The sequence below is a fragment of the Panthera pardus genome, unplaced genomic scaffold (assembly GCF_024362965.1).
Source record: "Panthera pardus isolate Hobbes unplaced genomic scaffold, ASM2436296v1 HiC_scaffold_4, whole genome shotgun sequence".
Classification (NCBI taxonomy): domain Eukaryota; kingdom Metazoa; phylum Chordata; class Mammalia; order Carnivora; family Felidae; genus Panthera; species Panthera pardus.
The window spans coordinates 15,165,454-15,187,433 of NW_026526969.1; the positions used below are offsets into that span (position 1 = coordinate 15,165,454).

Here is a 21,980-nt window from a genome sequence, read left to right on the forward strand (position 1 = left end):
TCCCCGTCTGTAGAGGGGCTTTGTCCTGCACTTCTCCACGAGGGCGGGCGGCGGGGGGTGCGGGTGTGTGGGGTTGAAAAGAAAGTCCGACGCCGCCCGGGAGCCCTGGAGGCCAGGACCCCGGGACAGGGGCGGGAAGGCGGGTGGGCGTGGCTCCGGGCGGGGGCGGGACCTCGCGGGGCGGGCCCTGGAGGGGGCGTGGCCGGCTCGAGGCCGTTGTCTGCGCTCGGGACTGGGTGGGGCGGGGCCTGCAGGGGGCGGGGCCGTGGCCCTTGGAGGCGGGCCTCGGGGGCGGGGTCTCGCCGGGGCAGGGGGCTGGGGGCGGGGCCGGCGGGTGGGGCGGGGCCTGCCGGGGGCTGGCTCGGGCTGCACTCCCGCCGGTCGCGCGGCCGCGGCTCCTCTTCGTCTCCAGGCTCGGGGCCCGGGGCCGGGGCCGGGCTCGGGCGGCGGGTCGGAGCCGGGGGTCGGCGGCGAGGTCGGCGGTCCGGCCGGTCGGCGCGGGCGTCGGTTCGCGGCTCCGGGAGGCGCGGTTGGAGCCCCGGGCCGCCGGGGCGCGCGCGCTGCCCGCATGGCCGCCATCAAGGCGCTGCAGCAGTGGTGCCGGCAGCAGTGCGAGGGCTACCGCGACGTGAGCATCACCAACATGACCACGTCGTTCCGCGACGGCCTGGCCTTCTGCGCCATCCTGCACCGCCACCGGCCCGACCTCCTGTGAGTGCACCTCGGGCGGGGAAGCTGAGCCCCAGGCTGCTGGCGCCGGGGAGCGCGGGTGGGGGAGGGCGCGCGGAGCGGGGTCCTGCGGGCATGACCCGCCCGGTGGCCTCAGTTCGCCCGTCCACCAAGCGGAGCTGGGCCGGAGCCAGCCCTGCCGGCCGCCCCCGCTGACTTAGTCAGTCCGTGAGTCAGGCCGGCGTCCGGACTCCGGCCACAGCCACTCCTCCCCGCGCGTCTCCCTGGGAAAGGGCCGGCGGGGCTACCCTTCTGCGCCGCCTGAGAGCCCCGCCGCCCCAGGGACCACTCACCGCATCAGAGAGTGGGTTACTCGGAGCTTCAAGGGCGCTATGCCCTTGACCCTGCCCCAGCAGGTCCAGGCACCTTTGGGAATGCAGCCCAGGGGCGCCGTGGGGGAGGGGCCGACGCAGAGCTGGAAGCCCCAGACCTCCCCGGGTCTTGCCGGCAGGCCTGCCGGGGCACCTCAGGGTGACAGGGTATGAGATGGGGGCTGAGCTCCCATCCCCCGGAACCAAGGCACGTGGGCAGGGGAGAGGACTAGGGCGACTCCCCAGGGAGGGTCTTGGAGTAGTGGCTGGCACTTGTTGCTGGACCTTGTCCCCACCTGGGACCCACCCCACCAGTTATTCACTCAGCAAACGCTCCGGCTGGGCTGCTGGGACCTGGCTTGCTGGGACAGAGCTGTCCTCAGAAAGCCACCTGCCTCCTGGAAACAAATGTTTAAAAGCATTCTGAGAAGTCGTGGCTGGTTCCAGGGGTGGCTCGGGGTGCGCGTTTGCCAGGGAGGTCTCAGGGTTGCGAGGGGCCAGAGGCAGTTCCTCAGTGAGGCCTCTCTCTGTACAGATAGGGAAACTGAGGCCCAGAGACGAGACACCCTTGTTCAGGTCTCAGAGCACATCTGCAGAGCCAAGGCTGGCACTTGGGGCTCCTCCCCCTCACCCAGCTGTAACCTGTAGTCCCAGGCACTCTACCGGGAAGCTAGTCTTGAGAAAGAGGCCTGCACGTATTTCCTCCTCCTGCCCAAGGTTGTGAAAGACATTTGTGGAGCTTCATGGGGAGTCGCCCCATGTGGTACTTGGGCAGCAGTGTGTGCCCCCTGCCCAGGGATGTGCCTGGAGGCAGAAGACGTTGGGCAGTGAACACCCTAAGCTGAGCTTTGATGGGGAGGTGGGCTGGGGATGGGACCAGGAGAGGAGGTGGACAGGCCGAGCCCCCCCCCCCCCCCCACCGGGTGCGGGCAGGTCCCTGGTGAGGCTGGTTGGGGACTGAGCCCAGGCAGCCTGGAGGTCTGCACAAGTCTGCAATTGTAGGGAAGTAAGGTACGGCCGTCTGCTGGCCGGGAGCCTTGGGACCACATCACAGGTATAACTGGAGAGTTGGGGCTTTTCGGAGCCCCTGGAGCTTCTGTCTGCTTCTAGCAGTGCTGGTTCGGAGGCCCGTGTGTGTGTGTGTATGTGTGTGTGTGTGTGTGTGCGCGCACGCGCGCGCGGGGCACTTGAGCCTGTCCCAGCATGCACTGCCTGAGCATGAGCACAGGCTCGTGCACGTGGGTGTGTACCACGCTGGCACAGGCAGGCGTCATATAACTGTTCATTTAACCGTTAATGAGTTTCTCCTCTGTACCCTGCACTGCATACTGAATACGGTGGACTTGGCCCCTGCCTCAGGGAGCGGCATTGAGGGCGTCTGGTAATCTCAGTTACTGCTGCCTTGGTCAATGTCCATCTGTCCCCACTGGGCTTTTAGTTCCAGGAGGGTGGGACGTCTTTTTTGTTCCCTGCTTATCCTCAGCGCCTGGAACTGTATCTGGCACGACAGGTGTGCGGTGGGTAGGAGCACAGAGTTCGTACAGACAGAGCTATTACAGTTGAGGGCTTGCACTTGGGACTCTGCAGATACAGTAAGAGTTTGGCAGGTGTCCTGGCAAGGTGGGGGCCCTGCAGGTCCCTGTGTGCAGGAGGGAGGGGAGGAGGCTGGGGGTGCAGGCAGGGGGGGTAGCAGTAAAGAAGAGGTGCCGGGTGCCGCCCTCCCAGGGTCGCCTCCAGGGCCGGACTGGGGGCGACCCCCCACCCCCCATGCTCCCCATCCTTCGGAGACCCTCCGGCGGCAGCTGACTTTGCCGCCAGGAAGTCCTTCCCTGCGCCTCATGTCCAGCCTTCCTGCTGCACAGAAGCTGCTTCCTCCCTGCGGCCTCCTCGGGAGCAGCTGTGAAGTAGCCGGGCGCCCAGCCAGACAGGTGGCGATTGTGCTACGCTGACGCTAAGTCCGCTTGTGCTTCTGCCTCCGCCCATGAGATCGTGCGGCCCTGCTCCGGGAGGCACGTGTGACCTGTGGTGGCCCCGCGGGGACACCAGGAGGCGAGCATGGGTTGGGAGGTGGGCCCACCCAGCGAGGCCCCACTGGGAGTTAGCCGGGCAGCACCAGCCCGGGCCCCTGGGGTCTCTCATATCAGCCTCAAGGAAGCCCGCTGCTCTGCCCTCGGGTCTGTTTCCCTGGCTATGCCGACCTCTGCCCAGCAGGCAGGTGAGCGCAGGAGCTGCCCGGGACAAACAGCCCCCTTCCCACTCGGGGCAGAAAACCTGTAAGGGCTGGGCTCCTGCCCCTTCTGGGCTGACCAGAGGGGGCTGAGGGCTTCAGGGGACAGGCAGGAGGCAGGGGTGGCAGCTCCCGCCAGGGAGGAGGGGCAGGAGCCCTTCCGGGCAGCAGGCACAGGGCTTCCGTGGGCTCTTCCTCCTGGGCCATCTGTAGGGGGAGCGGACAGACCAGGCCGGTGTGTCAACAAGGCCGGTGGGGGCGGGGGGGGGGGGGGTTCCTGCTGCACACTCGCTGGGCCTCCCAGACCCTCAGGCCCATGGGGAGGGGCACCTGGTCTTTCTCCAGGTCCCTCCAGCCTGGGAGGCCGATGTTAGGTGTCAGGGCTGGGGCACAGCAGGGGCTGGGGGCTCTCCCCCTGGCCATGGCAGGGCTCCCTGAGAACCACATGCAGCCCGGAGTCAGGAGAGGCCCCCCACGCAGATGCTCGGAGACACCACTGTTTCTCTTCCTGGCCCGGAGCGGAGGGTGGGCTGGGCCCAGGCGGCCGGGCTGGCCTCTCCTCCCACGCCGGCCTCTTGGCCAGCAGAAAGCCTCCTGGGGACAGAGGCCTTCTGTTCCCCAGCCTGAGGGCCTGCTTCCCGGGCCTCCGCCACCGCCTTCCGGCCAGACTCTCCAGAATGGACACAGCAGGGGCTGCGGGCACCCTGTGACGCCCCACTCAGGCCACCGCAGAAGCCCCAGGGCTGACTCTCTCAGATGGGCCCTGCCCTGGGCCAAGGTTGGGGGTCAGGGTTTGCTCCAGCCTGGCAGTGAGGCTGAGGTGTCTCACTTGCCCACTAGGTGCAAGGAGGGCGGGGCCTGGGCCCTGCACCCACCCCAGACTTTCTCCCTGGGGCCTTGGTACCTCGTCACGTCCCATGTCTCCCCGGGCTGTGCACTCTACCGCAAGGTCGGTGTGCCCAGCGTCTCCCTCCCCACTGCCGTGTGGCTTCTGTCTTGTCTCTGTCCCTCTCCATCTCTGTGGAGACAGACGCATCTCTGAGATGTGTCTCCCCTCTTCCTGTCCGCTCCCCTTCCCACTGGGATTAATTCCAGATGTGCTGAGGGTGCCTGGAAAAGGCACCTTCCCAGCCCAGCGCCCACCCCCCACGTGGTTGCATTTTGTTCCAGGAAATAAACAGCGTGAGGTCAGCTCTCCAGGAATTTGGAAGGGGGTACACATTCCCAAGGGCCCCAAAAGCCCGGGGGCCGGAGGCTGGCTGTCTCAGCAGTGTGAGGTCAACAGTGTTGGTCAGACGTGGCCAGGGGAGGGCCCGTGCCTCAGCTCTCTGGGCCACGCCAGGCCAGGCCAGGGCTGGACGCATGCTGGCACCTGGCACACGGCCGACAGGTCAGCGTTTACACGACGCCCACATAGACCCAATGGGTGCGTTCACTGGCTCACACTGAAAGAATAGACGCCTCAAAAGTCCCCTCGTTTGGCAAGCATTGGAAGAACTCATTCATCAGAGAGCATTTATAGTGCACCAGCTGTATGCAGGTACCTTGGAGTTTTACCAGAAAGAACCTGAATTCAAATTCAGGAGTTTGACTCAAACATGATCTAACTTGGGGAGTGCCCTGGGCCGCAGCCGCCTCGCCAAGGGCCAGCGAGGGCGAAGCTCGTGCATGCTGGTCCAACAAGGCCTTGCACACAGATTGGCCGCCTTCCGGAGGGTTGGCCAAAGCTGGGCTGTCTGTCTGTCAGGCCTGCCCTAGGAGGCTGAGTCAGGTGCCCGAGGGCAGCCTCCTCCTGAGGCTCTAGGCCTCTCCCCCTTGGCTGTGGACGGCCATTGTCTCCCCTTTGTGCGTGTCTGTGTCCTGATTTCCCTTTTTATAAGGACACCAGCCATTTTGGATAGGGCCCACCCTCCTGACCTCATTTTAACTGGATTCTGTCTATAAAGAAGACCCTGCTTCCAAAGAAGGTCACATTTTGAGGTTCTGGGGATGAAGACTCCAACAGATCATTTTGGGTGGGGGGCACGGTTCAGCCCTTCTCAACAAGAGTCCTCCCCGCACCCCCCCCCCCCCCCCCCCCCCCCCCGCCATGGCGGAAAGCTGGTCACACCGGGCTTCCTGAGAGGGATGGGCGTGGTCTCTACTTGGCTCTCTCTGAAGGGGTTTGCAAGGCAGCTCAGTCCAGAGATTTCTGCCAGCGCGCCGGCCCCAGAGCTCCAGGCCAGGCAGCCTCAGGGACAAAGGCGATGCCGGCTGAACCCCATGCTGCGGGGGATGTGAGCTCATGGGGCCGCCAGCCAGAGGCAGAGAAGTGTCCACTCAGGGACCTGCAGGGTGCCTGCAGGGAGGGACCCCGGTGGGGTGTGTCAGGCAGGGAAAGTGTGTTCCAGCCACCCAGAACAGCGTGAGCCAAGCTTGGGAGGCTGGGAGGGCAGGACCCTCCGTAGAGAGCTTGGTTCAGGAGGGGTGTGAAAGCCATGAGACTGGCCAGGGTGGTCCAGCCCCACTGTGGAGGCCTTGAGGGCCCAGGGAAGCGGCTGGGACAGGGTCCTGAGGGTGGTGGCCCTTGAACTTGAGTGGGAAGGCAATTCTTTCTGCAGCTTCAGACCCGCACCCCCTTGACCTGCTCAGCGGGGGCTGGCACCACTATTGTGGGCACCGGGACCTACCTGGAGCGCTGAGATGCTCACTCAGGGTCCGGGGGAACAGAGGGCCCCCACGACATCTGCCGGATGCAGCCACTGCAGCCCCCTCCCCAAGGCAGATGCAGGGGGCAGGGGACCTCCTTCTCCTGCATGTTTGGAGACAAAACAGAGCTTGTGACCCTGCCCTCCTGCCACAGGGGCATCTTGCTGAGACACGGCCGTTTGGGTCAGTGACCCGGGGCAGGTCTGGAAAAGAGATTGAACTTTCAAAGGGATGGGGTGGGGGAGGGTGGGAAGCCACTGAGATTGGAGGCCGGGGCCTGCCAAGAACCCCTTGGGGCGATGCATGGAGACGGGCCACTCCACGCGCCATGGACACTGGTGGGACAGACCCAGGGTGAAGCGCTCATGTGGCCTCGATGATGAAGCAGGAGGCTGCCATGCCCACCCCCTCTGGCCATGTCTATCTGGAGATAGAGCTGCCCGCCATCTTGTCCTTGCACAAAAGCACCCTCTGTGCTCACGGGGTGGTCTTAGCATCTGGAACACGTTACCTGGGAGGCGGTCCAAACGGAAACAGTGAGGTTTCCCCAAAGCCAGCCAGGGTGATGGACGTGGGGCTGGAGGCCGGCAGGGGGTCCTCCTAGGAGGGAGGTGGGCCAACGGCAGCCCCGTCCCGTCCCTGCCACGTGGCCCGGGGCCCTGGCCCTGCTCTGTTGGGACCCGCTGCAGCCGGGCCCCCCCAGCCTGTGGTCAGAAGCTGCTGTCCCCCTCTCAGATGGGCACCGTGGCCTGAGAGAGGAGAGGGCTCCCCCAGGGTCCGACGGTGCAGCCTGGCTGAGTTGGGATGCAGATTTCAGCCCGAGCCCTTCCCCACACCACAGGGCTTCCTGAACAATCCAGTGCACACTGAAGGGGCAGAACTGCCATTGAGGACCCCACAGACGGCAGAGAGCACAGACAGATGGGTATTTGAACGGCCCTCCCGGAAACGTCAGCCTGCATCCGGCTGAGCCCCTGCTGGGCCTGGCTGTGTTTTCTGCTCTGAGCGACCCTGCAGGGGTGCAGTGGGCTGAGATGTGCCCGTGTGGGTGTGGGCACCGAGTCCCGGGCCAGCCTGGCCCTGGTGCAGGGCTTGCCTGAGTGTCTGAATGTTGGCTTTGCTCTTGGCCTCTCCAGGAAGTCCCACTATCCAGGCTGGGCCAGCGAGCCCATTCGTGGCTGCTGTGTGACCTCACTCCTTCCCAGCTGCCGCTCCTGGCCTCGGTTTCCCTATTTCAGCAGGATCACCTCTGAACTGCTTTGGACACCTATATTTTTGTCTTCCAGAAACTTTGATGCTCTCAGGAAGGAAAACATTTATGAGAACAACAAACTGGTGAGTGCCCCCTGTTCCTGACTCAAAGCTGGCTTGGTGGGCCTGCCCTGTGCCGGCACCCAGGTCCCGTGGACCACCCTCGGGCACCTCCGGGGGCAGCTGTGGTAGTTGCTGCCAGGGCAGATGAGCACATGGAGACCGGAGGCGCGCGGCCGAGTTCCGCAGCCGGTCCTGAGCCGGGTGACCCCAACCTCAGAAATAGCCTCCAGTCTGATGCCCAGGCCCTCCCGGCCCCCTTTTTCCTGCCGGGGAAGGAAGGGGTTGCGAGTAGCTGAGCGGGGGTCCAGATGTGGCTCTGGGAGGATGGGGCCCTTGGCTTGGCCCTTCCCCACCCTGTGGGGACCAACCGCCCTGAGCTGGACTGTCAGACTGGCCGCCAGGGTCTCGAGCACACTGCCTGTCGCCGCTCTCTGCTGGCTGGCCAGGCCCTGCCCTGTCCTCGCCTCAGTTTCTTTGCTGCAGAATTAGCCCCATTATCTCGATGGGCTGACGCCCAGAGGGGCAGGCAGACGCACGCCCTGCGGCCGCGGGTCCAGAGCTGGCTTTCCAGCGGGGGTGACGGACGGAGCCCTGCAGGTCAAAGCTGCGTGTCCCATGCGGTCCCTGTTCGCTGGTGGACGATTTCAATTTAAGTTTAACTGAATTAAGAAGAAATAAGATGACAACTTTAATTTCTCGGCAGCACTGTCCACACTTCAAACATTCCCATTGGACAGCTTGAAAGAGAGCTGGTCCATCGTGACAGAAAGTTGTGCTGGGGCACTAGCGCGCGTGTGCGGGAGTGAACACGTGGGGACAACGGAGTGGAGGTGTATGCCGCCGTGGTCTTCATGAGCGGGGCAGGGCAGGCCTCTGCAGTGACAGTGGGCCCTGTGGACTCTTGGAGGAGGGGCGGGCCTGGTGGGGGTACTGCCAGGGGCCAGGGCTCTAGGCAGGAGGGCACCTGGCTAGGAGGAGTAAAGGGCGGGAGGGGGGGGGGGGGCGGCCAGAATGGGGGCGTGACCGGAACAGAGTGGGGGTGTGGCTGGAATGGAGGGGGCGTGTCCATAACAGTGTGGGGCGTGACCAGAGCAGAGGGGTGTGGCCATAACGGAGTGGGGGTGTGGCCGGAACATAGTGGGTGCTTGGCCAGAGCAGAGCAGGGTGCGGCCAGTAGGCCAGTAGAGTGGGGCCTGGCTGGAACAGAGTGGGGGTGTGGCCAGAACAGTGTGGGGCGTGGCCAGAGCAGAGGGGTGTGGCCAGAACGGAGTGGGGGGCGTGACCAGAACAGAGTGGGGGTGTGGCCGGAACATAGTGGGTGCTTGGCCAGAGCAGGGTGCGGCCAGTAGGCCAGTAGAGTGGGGCCTGGCTGGAACAGAGTGGGGGTGTGGCTGGAACGGAGGGGGCGTGGCCAGAACAGTGTGGGGCGTGGCCAGAGCAGAGGGGTGTGGCCAGAACGGAGTGGGGGCGTGACCGGAACATAGTGGGGTGTTAGGCTGGAACGGAGTGAGGGCGTGCCCAGGACGGTGAGGGCGTGACCAGAGCGGGAGGAGGGGGTGCGGCCGGAACAGGGTGGGGGCGTGGCCACAGCAGAGGGGGGGTGTGGTGGGAAGAGTGGGGGTGTGGCTGGAAGACTGAGGGCGTGGCCCGAACCGAGAGGGGGTGTGGCCGGAGCAGGGCAAGGGAAGCACTTGGCTTCCTCCCTGGGGGCTGCTGTGCTGGCTGCGCTCGGGGTCTGCAGGGTCTATGTTGACAGTGGGGTGGGTGGTGAGAAGACGCTGGTGGCAGCAGGAGGAGTCAGATTTGGGGTGTATTTTGAAGGGGAGTCAAAGGAGATTGGAGGTCTTTGACCTGAGTGTGGAGGGACATCACCGCTGGGCGGGCTTAGGTCTGGGAGGGCTCAGGAGCCCCGTTTCGGACACCTAAAGACCCAGGTGTCACCCTCAGACTTTGCAAGGGCGTCACAGCAGTTTAGGGGAAGGGTCCAGATGGGGACTTGAGGGTTGTCAGGTGAGGGATGGGCGTCTACAGGCAGGAGATGCCAGGCTGGCCAAGGCTGAGACCCACTCCCCAGCAACTTCAGTCCTGTGTGGTCGCACTTTGATCCCCATTGTACAGACCGGTAAACTTGAGACTCACGGAGGTCATGTCTGAGCAGACCTTGAACTTCGAACCCAGAGCTTTCTGGGCCTGACGGGGTTTCTGGTCTCCTTCCGGGAGGAGCTTGGTGGCCTGGCTGAGAGGGAGGGGGGGATGTCTCCCAGCCCACCCGTGCTGACTACTCCCACTCCCACCCAAGGCCTTCCGTGTGGCCGAGGAGCAGTTGGGCATCCCGGCCCTGCTGGACGCTGAGGACATGGTGGCCCTGAAGGTGCCCGACCGGCTGAGCATCCTGACCTATGTGTCACAGTACTACAACTACTTCCATGGACGCTCCCCTAGTGAGTCGGGGCTGGAGGCCTCCTCTGCCAGCTCAGCACCGGCCCCCAGCACTGCCCGGCGGGGGTGGGAAGCGGGAAGCCAGTCTGTTCTGGCACCCCTCTGGTGCCGCACATGTGGGGCCCCCCATGATCCCCATGCTTCCCCTCAGGGGAGCACGGCCCCCCATCGTGCTGCTGCAAGGGTTGAGCAAGGGTCCAGGTGTCCCCGGCCCCACACCCACTTGCCCACTGAACGCATGAACCCAGATCCTGCCTGTCCTTCCCCTCTGGGCCTCGCTTTGCCCATCTGCCCATCTGCTGTGAAGCCTATGCCCACAAATCTTGCCTCAGGCGGCTTGGCGGACCCCAGGGTGGGCTCCCGGGCCTGACTCCAGAGGCCCTCACCGCCCCCCCCCAACCCCCCCCACATTTGGCCTGACAGACACCAAGCTAACCCTGGCCGGGTGGGTCCTCCGGGCAGGGTCATGGCCGGGCCCAAGGGAATTGATTCCAGCTGCTTTATGCACCCTGAAGCTCAGCCACTGCCCTCCCCCCACATTCCTCATCCAGCCTTAGAAATCCCCGGAACAACTCTGGGCACAGGACCAGCCCCGCCTTGATATTTCCACTTTGTGCAGAAACAGAAAAGTCCCATTTCTCCCGACCCAGATCAGGGCTCTCAGAGCCAGAGGGAGGGGCACGGGTGAGGCCAGGCCCCTGCTGGGAATGTGCACTTGTGGTTGCTGGGGCTGCCCCTCCCAGGCCCCCAGAACAGCAGGAGCTGCCCCTCCCGACACCCCCGGCTCCGGGCCCCGTGTTGGGCACTGGCATCTGCAGGGCACCCAGAGCCGGGGTGGGCCCAGATGACTTCAGAGCCTGACCCTCTGTGTCTTGTGCCAGTTGGGGGCATGGCCGGTATTAAGCGGCCCCCGTCGGGCTCCGACGAGGAACCGTCTGGGAAGAAGGCCCTGCCCCAGCTGGCCAGACCCTCACCCACCCCAGCCCAGGGCCGGCCACTGTCTCCAGCCAGCACAAAGCCCGCCACCCAGTGGAAGGATGGGAGCTCAGAGGGCCCCCTGCGGAAGACTGTAAGCACCCCGGCCCTGCCTTCCTTCTGGCTCTTGGGACTGAGTGTGGCCTCTCCACCCTGGGCACCTGGGATGGGGGACCCTTGGGTCCCTGGCATGGCCTTAGCTGCTGTTTATCAGGAACCCACCGGGATTGACTCCACGAGCTCCTTCAATCCTGTGTGGTCGGGATATGATCCCCGTTGTACAGATAGGTCAACTGAGGCCCAGGAAGGTCTAGGTCTGCTCTGAGCAGGGCTAGAAACTTGAACCCAGAACTTTCTGGTTCCTAAGCCGTTTCTGGCCTCCCAGGTGGGTCAGGAAAGAGCCCTGGGTGTGTCCTTCCTGCCTGTCCAGCGCTTTAGGGTGCCCCCACTTTCAGAGGTGGGGACGGAGGACGAGTGACATGCTGTGGTTGGGCGCCCCCTGCTGTCCAAGGGACTGGAGCAGCCGGCGGCCGCAGCCTTAAGATTGCTGGGGGGGGGGCGGGCGGAGCAGCAGGAGGGCCCGAATCTGTCTCCTGTTCCCCCAGACCCTCGAGGTCAGGCCCCAAAGCCCCTCTCCTTGGGCCGGGCTGCAGACCCTGCACTTGGGAGTCCAGCCGGCCTGGGCATGGGCCATCCTGGCTGCGCCTGGCAGGCAGCTATCCTCGGGGCCTCAGCCCTCTGGTCCAAGCAGCGGGATCTTCTTGCCGCGGATGAGGCAGCTGTCGGGAGGGAGGGCTGGGGCACGCGACCTACGCTGGCCTGGGCCGGGGGCTCAGACATGTCAGCTGCCCCCTCCGCCCCCGCCCCCCCCCCCCCCCCAAGGGCCAGGCCTCGGCGGGCAGCTCCATCAGCAGCACCTGTGGCGTCTGTGGCAAACACGTGCACCTCGTGCAACGACACATGGCTGACGGGAGGCTCTACCACCGGAACTGCTTCAGGTAGGGCCTGTGCACGTGCACGTGTGTACACACGCACATTTGTGAGCACGCGTGTGTGCCGGGCCGCGTGTGCGCGTGTACATTTGTGCACGTTTGCACGCGTGTGTGCGACTGCACCTGTGCGTGAACGTACATACGTGCACGTTTGTGAGCCCCTGTGTGCTGACAGGCACAGATGCCTCCTGGGTTTCTGAGCCCCCAGCAGGATCCTCGCGGAGTCTGCGACTCAGAACGGTCGCTGTGCGTGAGGAGGGGTGTCCGCTGGACGAGCAGACGCCGGGCTCCATGAGCGTGCGCTCCCGGCAGAGTGTGTGATGGAGAAGTGCACGCCGGCCCGGAGCCTGCTCACGGGTCCTCCTCTGCCCTGCACCAGGTGTAAGCAGTGCTCCAACACGCTGCACTCGGGGGCCTACAGGGCCACCGCCGAGCCCGGCGTCTTCGTGTGTCCCAGCCACCACCCCGAAGCCACCTCTGCAAGCCCCACGTTGCAGCGCTTGGCCCCCCGACAGCCCAGGGCTGTCGCCTCGGACTCCAAGCCGCCCAGAGCCCCATGGAAGGCCCAAGAAGCAAATGGGCACAGAGACACGGGGACAAAGGCCAGGCCGGCGGCCTGGGAGCCTGTGGTGGGCAACTCAACTCCCAAAGGTGTCGCCCCCACTACGACTGAGCCTCGGGCCACCGCCTCCTCCCACGTCCACGCAGGGAGCCCAGCCGGGTCTTCGGCGGGCCCGCCGGGTGGCAAAGCCAACGTGCCCGTGGCCAACAGTTCCCCGAGAGGGTGGTCGTCGCCGGGACAGGACAGGGCAGCAGTCGGCCCCCACCCTGCCGCGACCCCAAGTGCCCCGGACTCTCGCCCAGCCACGCCGCAAGGCCGGGTGACCCCCCAAGGGGCAGCCCCCCAGACCAAGCTCAGGTTGGGCCCAGTGTCTCCGGTCCCGGCAGACACCCCGGACTGGACCCCATCGGCCTCCAGGACACAGCAGGCCCGGGAGAGTTTCTTCCAGACGCCCGCAGCTGCCCCCAGCCCAGCTGGCAGGGCCCCAGCTCCCGCGGATGTGCCTTCTGGGGACGGCGGCAGGGAACAGGCACTGAGCTTCCTGCAGAAGACCCTGCCGGGGCTCAGGGACACCGGCGCTCAGGAGCCTGGCAGGTGGGTGGGGGCAGGGGCGGGGGCAGCCAAGGAGGGTTCCAGGCCTGGCCTGGCTGTAGGACTGACTGTGGGGCTGTGTTCCCCAGCCTCAGTTTCCTCAGCTGGGAAATGGGGAAAATGAGATGGGACCCAAAGTGCCTGGTGGTCGGCAGGAGGGGGGCGTGCCGGACACACTCTTGGGGGCCGCCACCTGGCACATCCTGAGCCCCACCTGAGGACCCCCGACGGGGAGCCAGAGGCCGTGAGTGCTCGTGAGTGGTCCCGGTGTCGAGTCTGGCCTCGGCGGAGCTCAGCCCCCCCGCCCGCGTCGCACACCGGACACAGCAGCCTCTGACGGGTCAGACGGTCCCTGTGGTAGTTTCCCGAGGCTGCTGGGACACACACCACACGCTGGGGGCTAAAGCAACACAAAACCGTTCTCTCCCAGTTCCTGAGGCCCGAAGGCTGAGCTCCAGGTGGGCGTTCCCCACGAGGGCCAGCGGGGGTGGGGGGGGGGGGGGGGGTCCTGCCGCCTCTTCCAGCTCCCGGTGGCCCCGGTTCCCGGCCTGTGGGCACACGCTCCCTCCTGGCCTCCAGGGTCACCTGGCCTTCTTCCCTCTGTGTCCGTCTTCTACTTCTCTGTCTCTTATGAGGACACCCCCACTCTAATCCAGGATGACCTCATCTAAACTTGATTCCATCTGCAAAGGTTCCTATTTCCAAATGAGGCCACACTCTGGCCTTCCGAGTAGACCTGAATTTGGGGGGGGCGCCACTCACCACACGACGGTGGCCTAGTGAGTGAGGGGATCGCGTGCCAGGCTGGCTGCTACCGCTGTGCCCGCCGCCTTGTGCTGACCCTTGTTTTGGGGGGAGCATTCTGGCCCCTCTGGATCAGCTGGGGGTGCCCAGGGAGGGTGAGCCTGCCCCCCTGCTGCAGGCCGGGGGATGTCCGAGCACCTGGGGGCCAAGGCTGCTTGGCCGTGTGAGGGCTCTGCGTGGGGGACCCCCTCTTCCTGGCTGCCCTGGGCCAGAGAGCAGCAGGGAGAGAAAGTGGCTTCAGAGGGAGAACAGGGCACAGAGCAGCGGCCCTGGCTGGAGGAGGCGCCCAGCTTGCCGCCCTGGGCCCTGCTCGGTGCCCGCAGCCCTGCTCCCTGCACGCAGGTGTGCCCCAGGGGATGCAGGGCCGCCCAGTGACAGGCAGCCCTGTGGAGGCCTCGAGCGTGTTGCTGAGGGTGGGGCTAGGCAGGCCCGGCTGGTCCACGGCTCTGGGCAGGGTGCCCACAGTGAGCCCCAGGTGCCTCTAGGCAGGTAGATGGAAGGGGGGGGCCTGGGGGGGGGCTATCCCACGCCCCACGAGGGGTGTGTTTTGGGGTATTTTAATCTCAGCCGATGCCGAAATTAAACAGGAAGGTAAAATCAGGTGCCGCTATACAGCTGTCAGAAGTGGGTGCCCTTGGCCTGTCCCTTCGGAGGGGCTATCTCCCTCAGGAGGGTGGGCATTAGGAACCAGCTGCCAGGGGAGGCTGAGGGGCTTCTGCCTGGGAGGCATGGTTGGAAGGGCTCCTGGATCCACCTGTGCCTGATGCCTCCTCTCTCACCTGTAGGCCCTCCCCAGTCACCTCCCCTGCTCTGAAATCCTATACCAGAACGGAAGGGCCACGAGCAAGTCCAGCGGCCAAGCTGTCACCACTGGCATCTCCCCAAGCCCTTAATCCCCCTGCGAGGACTGAGCCACCAGCCCCCCTAAGCAGAGGCACCACCTCGCAGGCTTCCCCCGCCACCCCAGAGCTCGCCTGTATCCTCGGGGGCTGGCAAGGCGGGTGCTGGCTCCAGGCTGAAGCCGGAGGTCCCACTGGCAAAGGGTAAGGAGCTCCCCCGATGCGGGCTGGGGTGGGGGAGCCCGGGTCTGCCACTGCGCTCCCCGGAGATCTGCCGGCTTCTGGCCTGGCGCCCAGGCTCCCGCTCCGTGTCCCCCGTCGCTCACGCCGCTCCACAGCAGCCGCCGGCCCTCGCTCTCTCCCGGGTCCCGCCTCACTCCAGGTTAGCGGTGGCAGACGCCCCTCAGCGTGGCGTGGCCAGACGGCCACCGCTCACCCGCCCCGCCGTCCCAGCCCGACAGCGCCGTGTCCCCAGTGACGGTGTGGGCGGGCAGGCAGCTACCGTGCTCCTGCTCTGCCCCGGCCACGGGGTCACCGCCTCCCACAAGGCTCTACATCCACCGGTTCCCGAGTATGTCTTTCCTTTCTGCCCTGTTCCGACGATGGTGCCCTGTGTTCTGCGGGTCCCGAGGCCCCCTGGACACGGGGCCCCGCCTGGAGCCCGGAGCCCCCCTTGGACCGCATCTCGTTTCATGGCCTCACCTTCCTGGGCTGCTCCTCACGCTTTTTTGCGGAAATACAGAGGTGGCTCTCTTCCGGGCGCCTGGACGTCTCTTAGTGCTGAGCAGTGAGCCGGGCTCAGAGAGCACCCCGTGCAGAGGGTTTTGCCGAGCTCGCTCCTTTGGCTGAGCCCCCATCATGAAAGCCACTCCGTTCTGAGCCAAGGGGGCCCTGCCGACGGGCTATCACGGCTTAGCCACACGCCCGGCAGACGCACAGCTCACTCGGCATCCGCGGGCCTCACCTGGCCACACCCTCACCCATTTGGAAGCAGGGGAAGTTGAGGCTCAGAGAGGGGAGCGATTCCCCTGAGCACACACAGCACAGGTGGTCAGGCTTGAAGTCCTGAGCCCGATTCCCAGCCGGACTCCTTCCCGTGGGGCCGAGCTGCTCTGTGTCCACCTGAGAGGGGATGGCTGCAGGCAGGTGGAGGCGGGCAGATCCAGCCTTTCCCAGCAGACCCCCCTTACCCGGAACACCCCCCCCCCCCCCCCCCCCGCCCATGACCTGTGTCCCCTGCCCTCACCTAGGCCCCAGTGCCAGCCCCAGGAAGGCCAGGAGGACGGGCCAGCAGGATGGAGGGCCCGCCTGAAGCCTGTGGAGAAGAAAAACCCTGCTGAGAGGTGAGGGGTGGGTGGGGCCTGAGCGGTGGCCTGTCGCCCAGGGCTAGCACCGGGCCTGGCACACGTCAGCAGACGCCTGCAGGTAAATGACGGCACATGGACCGACTGAGGCACCCGTGGGAGGGGTCTGTGCACAGCCGCCCGGACCTCTCTCCCGTAGCAGAAGCCAGTTTGCAGCAGCCCGAGCGAGGTGGGGGCTGTCACACCGGCCTGCATTCCCTTCATGTAGCTGGAAGGTTGGGAGGGTGGGCAGGGGGATGACAGCCCTGGTGGGTGCCCACCAGGCCTGAGCCCGGAGCAGGGAAGGGGCTCGGTTAGGACGGGGAAGGGAGAGGCTGCCGCAGCCTTCCTTGAGCGAGGCCACGGGTACCCTGGCTAGACAGTCACACGCGCCCACCCCGGGGGCCGGACGCGCCGGTCCAGGGTCACCGTGCAGAGTGGTCGCCCCCCCGCGTAGTACGATGCCCAAGGGCAGGCAGCACACCAGGGCGGGTGTCTGGGTTCCGGGGCGCATCAGCTGAGCACGTGCTTCCACCCAGAGCTGGGTGCGTGTGTGAACACACACCTGTGTTCTGGGGGTTCACAGCCGGTCGGGTGCGTGTGCTTGGAGCTGTGCCGTGGGCTCCTTCCTGGCCTCCAGCGTGGGGGTGTGGGGGACGGCCCGTGCCCCCCTTGGCTGACCCCCTGCCCTCTGTCTAGGCGTCCGGAGTCGAAGGAGCCACGGGTCCTGGGAGAGCCTAGGGCGGGCGAGGCACCCGGGAAGGTCCCTGGGAGCTCTGCGGGGCACGTCCACACCCCCCCGGCCCCTCTTGGGCCTGAGAGGACACGGGGCGCAGCGAGCCCTGGGCCCGGCCTCTCAGGTAATACTGGGCGGGGACCCGGCCCCGGGGTGCCCGAGGAGCTGGTGTGGGGGTGGCAGCCTAGGCGTGCCTTTACGCTTGCACACGTGTAAGCGTGGCTGTTCCCGTACACTCAGCTGCCCCTGGATCCACATCCAGCCCCCACACTTCTTCCTGTGTGACCTTGAGCAGGTCTCCAGTCCCCTGGGCTCATCTGCCCCTGTGCTGTCGAGGGTACAGACCTCCCTCCCTGTGTGGACGTGGGCACGGGGCTGTGAGGACTGACCCCATGTTGGCCTGTGGGGCCCCGGGTTGGGGAAGCGGCAGGGGGGAGGGCAACGAACCTGCTGGCTCGACACGTGACCCTGTCCCCTGCCCTCGGGCAGCCGCATCCCCCTCCCTGTCCCCGGCCCCGACCCCAACCCACCGCAGGAAGCTGGCTGTCCCTGCCAGCCTGGACGTTTCTGGAGACTGGCTTTGTCCTGAGCCCCGGGAGCAGGAAGCCGCAGCCGGGAGCTGGAAGAAGGAGAAAGAGAAGCCCCCTGCTCAGGACGCACCAGGTCAGCCCCGAGACACCGGCCCCCATGCTATCTGGGATGCAGAGGAAGGGGCTCATCTGAGGAGGGAGCGTCTGGTGGGGTTTGCGGGGTGACGAGCCCACGGGGCCCAGGACGGGGGGGAAGGCAGCAGCCTGGGGCATGCCTGCAGCTCTGAGCAATGCAGGCGGGAGGGGCGGCCGGGAGCCTACGGGACCTGGGACCCAGCCCCCAGCACTTCCCTGCCATCGCCCACCGGACAGAGGCCCCGGCTCCTCCCGGCACCCGACTGGCCTGGCGATGATGGGGCGTTCGCTCTCGGCAGCTCGCCGGATGGGGTGTCCGGCTGCTGACCCGGGGGCGGGTGGGGACCGAGGTCGGGCGCGGTGCACTTCTCACGGCCTGCTGGGTGGGGCGGGGGCATCCCGGGCAGGCGGGATCTGGGTCGCGTTGGGCCTGGCGCCCCCAGGTCCAGGAAGGAGACTTGTCTTGCCCTCTCCAGGGAGGCCCGTGAGCTCGGCCGGCGCCCCCACCCTACCTGGCAAGGCAGTGACCAGCGCCAGCAAGGTGAGTGGGCCAGGGTACAGGTGGGTAAGGTGCACGGCCCGGCCTCTCCGACCGCCCCTCAGCACCCCTCTGTCCCCAGCTGCACCCTGACTACGTGCCCGAGGAGATCCAGAGACAGATGCAGAACATTGCCAGGCAGCTGGACGCCCTGGAACTCAAGGGCGTGGAGCTGGAGAAGCGTCTGCGTGCGGCCGAGGGGGGTGAGCCACGTGCACGCCGCCCCGGGCCGGGCCAGCCCCCTCCCGCGTGCCCGGCCTGACCCGTCCCTGCCCCCCTCCCCAGATGCCTCGGAGGACGCGCTCATGGTCGACTGGTTCCAGCTCATTCACGATAAGCAGCTGCTGCTGAGGCAGGAGTCGGAGCTGATGTACAAGTGAGGGGTCCTTGCCCGAAGGGCCCTCCCCGACGTGGCCGCCGCCTCTGGGTGCAGGCTGGGCTCAGGCCGCGGGGCGGCCGGCCAGGCGGGGCGGGCCTCACGCCTGTGTCCCCTCGGCAGGGCCAAGGACCAGCGCCTGGCAGAGCAGCAGCTGGACCTGGAGGGGGAGCTCCGTCGGCTGATGGCCAAGCCCGGTGCGTCCCGCCCACCACCGGGAGCCCGGCCCGCCAGGGGTGGCGCTCAGTCCTGGCCGCGGGCACGGACGTGGCATTCCCAGGCCCCTCCAGCAGGCTGCCTGGGTGGCCACCCCTTGGGGAGGCTCATGGGTTGTGGTTATGGCACACATTTCTGGAGCCCGGGGTCGAGTCTGTGCTCCCCCACGCCTGGCTGTGTGTCCTTGGCCGGGGCACTCGACCCCTCCGTGCTTGCAAAGTGGGGACACTAGCCTCCACCTCCCTCAGCCGCAGCGACTAAGTGAGCTAATATGTAGGCGCACACAGCCCAGACTAGCGTGGCCTGTCGGTTTCGTGGATGGCGTGGCCGAGGGCCCGGGGCAGGGGCTCGGGTCCCGGCGGGTCCCGACTCTGCCTTTCCTTGCCGTGGGATGGGGCAAGCAGCGCCAGGTCTCTGATCTGGTCGTTCTTCCACTCATCCCTCCACTCGTCCACCCGTCCACCCATCCATCCACTCATCTGTCCATCCATCCATCCGTCGTCGACTCACTGGTCCGTCCATCCATCCGTCCATCCAGCACTGCCAGGAGTTCACTGCAGAAGGGCAGGCTCTGTCCAGTTTGCTCCCAAGACCCTCCCCCACCTCCAGTGGAGGAGCCTGACCCTGAGGAGTGGGGACAGTGTGTCCCTGAGCAGGTTGGGACGGCAGGGCTGCCGCTGAAGGCAGGCTGTCCCTGCAGAGAGTCTGAAGTCCTCCCAGGACCGGCAGCGGGAGCAGGATCTGCTAAGCCAGTACGTGAATACGGTGGATGACCGCAGCAGCATTGTGGACGTCCTGGAGGAGGACCGGCTCAGGTGAGGGCGGGGTCTTGGGGCCCAGGTGATGGGCGCCAGAACCCTGGCTCCTCCGTGCCAGGTCTGGACTGGCCACCTCATGCTCGGAACCTCCCCCCCCGCCCCATCGGCAGGAAGGTCCAAGACCCCGCCGTGTGCGTCCCGCAGGCGGGGGCGCTGAGCCCAAAGGCAGACCCAGCCTAGGCAGCCCGACTCAGAGGTTCTCCCCGACAAAGCCCCTCGAGCCCCGTGTTCCCCGACCCTCGGGGGTCAGCGCCTGCTGACGGAGTTTCGCAAGGACGGAAACGTTCTATGCCGCGACTGGCTCACCGTGGCAGCCACAGGTGGCTACTGGGCACTTGCAGTGTGACCCGTGCAACAGAGGAGAGAAATTTACACTTTTTTTTTACTAAATACACACAGCCACCTGTGTCTCCTGGTGCTGCGCTGGGCCGCCAGCTTCGTGACCACCCCGACGGGGCGTTTCTGTCCCCATGTGTAAATGAGGGGCCTGCCGAGGCCACGCAGAGTCAGTGGCCGAGGTTCTTAAGACGCGTCCCTCTATGAGCTTGCCCCCAGGTCCTCCTAGGGCCCGTCTGTCCCCATGGCACGGACGAGGGTCTGGACCCAGAGAGGGTCGGCCGAGGGGGCGGGGAGAGCAGCTGATGCAGGTGTCAGGTGGGCTCAAGGCTCGGGCGTGAGTCCGACAGAGGCCCGCCGCCCTCACTGCCACACCGCCCCCGTTTCAGAGAGCAAGAGGAGGACGAGGTGCTTCAGAACATGATCCAGAATCTGGGTAACTGTGGGAGCGGTAGGAGCCGGGCCTCCCGTGGGGTGGGTGCCAGGCCCCATCTGGCAGATGCGGCCTGAGGACAGAAAGGCTCACCCCAAGGGAGCAAGCTTCCTATCGCTCGGAGGAGCCCCAACCGGCAGCTCCTGATCCTGTGGTCGGGGCGAGGGGCGTGGCCGGTGCCGGGGGGGGGGGGGGGGGCTCTAAAGGCCGGCGCGTAGGTGGTTCCCACGAGGGAGGGCGGAGGGGCTGGCTTCCTACAGGCTCCGGGGGCCCGGGGAGGGCTCTGGTGGGTGGGAGGGAAGGGCGTTCTCGGCAGGGGCAGTGTCCTCAGTGTCGTCCCCCCCCCCCAGACCTCCACAGAAGCAGCGGGGACCAGAGGAAGAACCCCAAGTTCCGCTTGTCCAGGATCTGGTCCCTGAAGGGCAGAAGCAAAACCCCTGAGTGAGCTGCCTGGCGGGGACACAGGACCCTCGCCCTTGACCCGGACAGGGCCGGCACCGTGGGGGTGGGGACCTGGGCCACCCTGTCTGTGGGGTCTGAGCGGTCTCAATAAAGAAACTGACCACGTGGCCTGGCTCCCTCTCCTGTGCGCCACGGGCTCCCGGGCGGCCTGGAGGTCGTGGCCGGCATCCAGTTCTGTGCCAGCGTGGACGTGTCTGTGGCCTTGAGCAGGCGCTGACCCTCCCTGGGCTGGCCTGGACCCTCAGAGATGGGCATTTAAGCTGCTTCCTGGCCCGGCTCCAGGGACAGTTGCCGGGCACAGAGCGAGTCTGTGCCAGCTTCACTCAGGTGCGGGCCCCACGCACGATCTCCAAAGCTTGAGATCTGTGACCTTGGCCTTTAGGGCGGAGGTGAGCTATGCCCTGGGCTGGAAGCATCATTGCCCCAGGCCCTGGTGTCCAGCAGGGAGTGGGGCTCACCGCCTTTCCCGACCTCTGGCGGAGAGAGGGCGTGGCCAAGGCAGAGAAGGCTGAAGGGGCGCGGGTTCCCGGCAGCTCACCCAGAGCCCCTGCCCAGCACTGCCCACACCCGGGGGACCCAGGCCTCAGTGTCCCCTTTTGTGTGGGGAGCTGGCGTGTGTCTGTGCTGTCCCCAGCCACGGTGGGAGCCCGCTGCGGTGGTCCTCGTGGACCCTCAGCAGTGCCACAGCACCAACACTCCCCAGCCTGGTGGCAGACGGGGTCGAGACCCCATGCGTCCCAGGCAGGACACAGCGGGGAGACCCTGCTGAGTAGGCGGGGGCCCCACGGGGCTCCCACTGCATCCTGTTGCCTTTACGGGGTGCTGGAGGGTCTCAGCCGGGGACTCTTGGGACCTGAGGTCAGGCTGTGACATGGGACAGGGAGGGTGGCTGCCTGGTACAGACACGATGCAGAGACGCTCAGCTCTGTGGCGGTGGACCAGAGCCCCGCCCCCTCTGAGCCTCTGACCACCTACAGCTGGGCTGCACGCGGGCTGTGAGGACCAACGGGGCCATGGGGGTGCTTCTGGACACCTGGGCCGGCGGCAGTGTGGCCTCTTCACCACCAGGGGGAGGCAGAGGGCCAGCCAGCGGGGACGGGGCAGCGGAGACCCGGGGAAGCTGTGTTTTACAGACAAGGAAACAGGCTCAGAGAGGCCATGCGACCCCCCTGAAGCTACACAGCGTTAGGTGGGGCCTGGGCCTGGAGCCTGGGACCCTCCCCCGAGGCTCAGGGAGCCCCTGGCGGGCTGGGGCGCGTGTGGAGTCTTTGAGACGGGGGTGGGCAAGGATTCCAAGGACGGCATGCCGTCCCCAGCCAGGACAGCCCGGGAAGGGGCGGCGGGGGAGACAGCTGGGGACACGCGCCTCAGGCGTCCCCGCAGGGTGAGGGTGTGCCCCTCCCCACGGCTGCTCCCTGGGGTGCCGGCCAGGCACAGGCTGGTGCTCGGCAACAGAGCCCTGCTGGTGGTCGGGCCTCATGCTCCCTGCCGGGGCCGGTGCCTGCAGACCCTGTGGACACTGTGATGGCAGGACACGCATGCACGTGACCTTGGGGACACAGGGCTACCAGGTCCTGCAGTGTCCA

General features: G+C 66.3%; 1 protein-coding gene across 1 annotated transcript; it reads left to right on the forward strand.

Moving 5' to 3' along the window:
• The first annotated feature begins 367 nt into the window (after window positions 1-367).
• MICALL2 (MICAL like 2) lies at window positions 368-20,501 on the forward strand. The gene is made up of 17 exons (XM_019422419.2): window positions 368-711; window positions 7,242-7,290; window positions 9,569-9,710; window positions 10,590-10,777; window positions 11,566-11,681; window positions 12,055-12,831; window positions 14,418-14,675; window positions 15,722-15,814; window positions 16,514-16,674; window positions 17,040-17,213; window positions 17,692-17,756; window positions 17,836-17,956; window positions 18,039-18,129; window positions 18,253-18,326; window positions 19,046-19,160; window positions 19,889-19,935; window positions 20,283-20,501. The coding sequence occupies exons 1-17, from the start codon at window positions 569-571 to the stop codon at window positions 20,375-20,377; spliced, it is 2,709 nt and encodes a 902-aa protein (XP_019277964.2). The 5' UTR covers window positions 368-568; the 3' UTR covers window positions 20,378-20,501.
• Window positions 20,502-21,980: the final 1,479 nt, after the last annotated feature.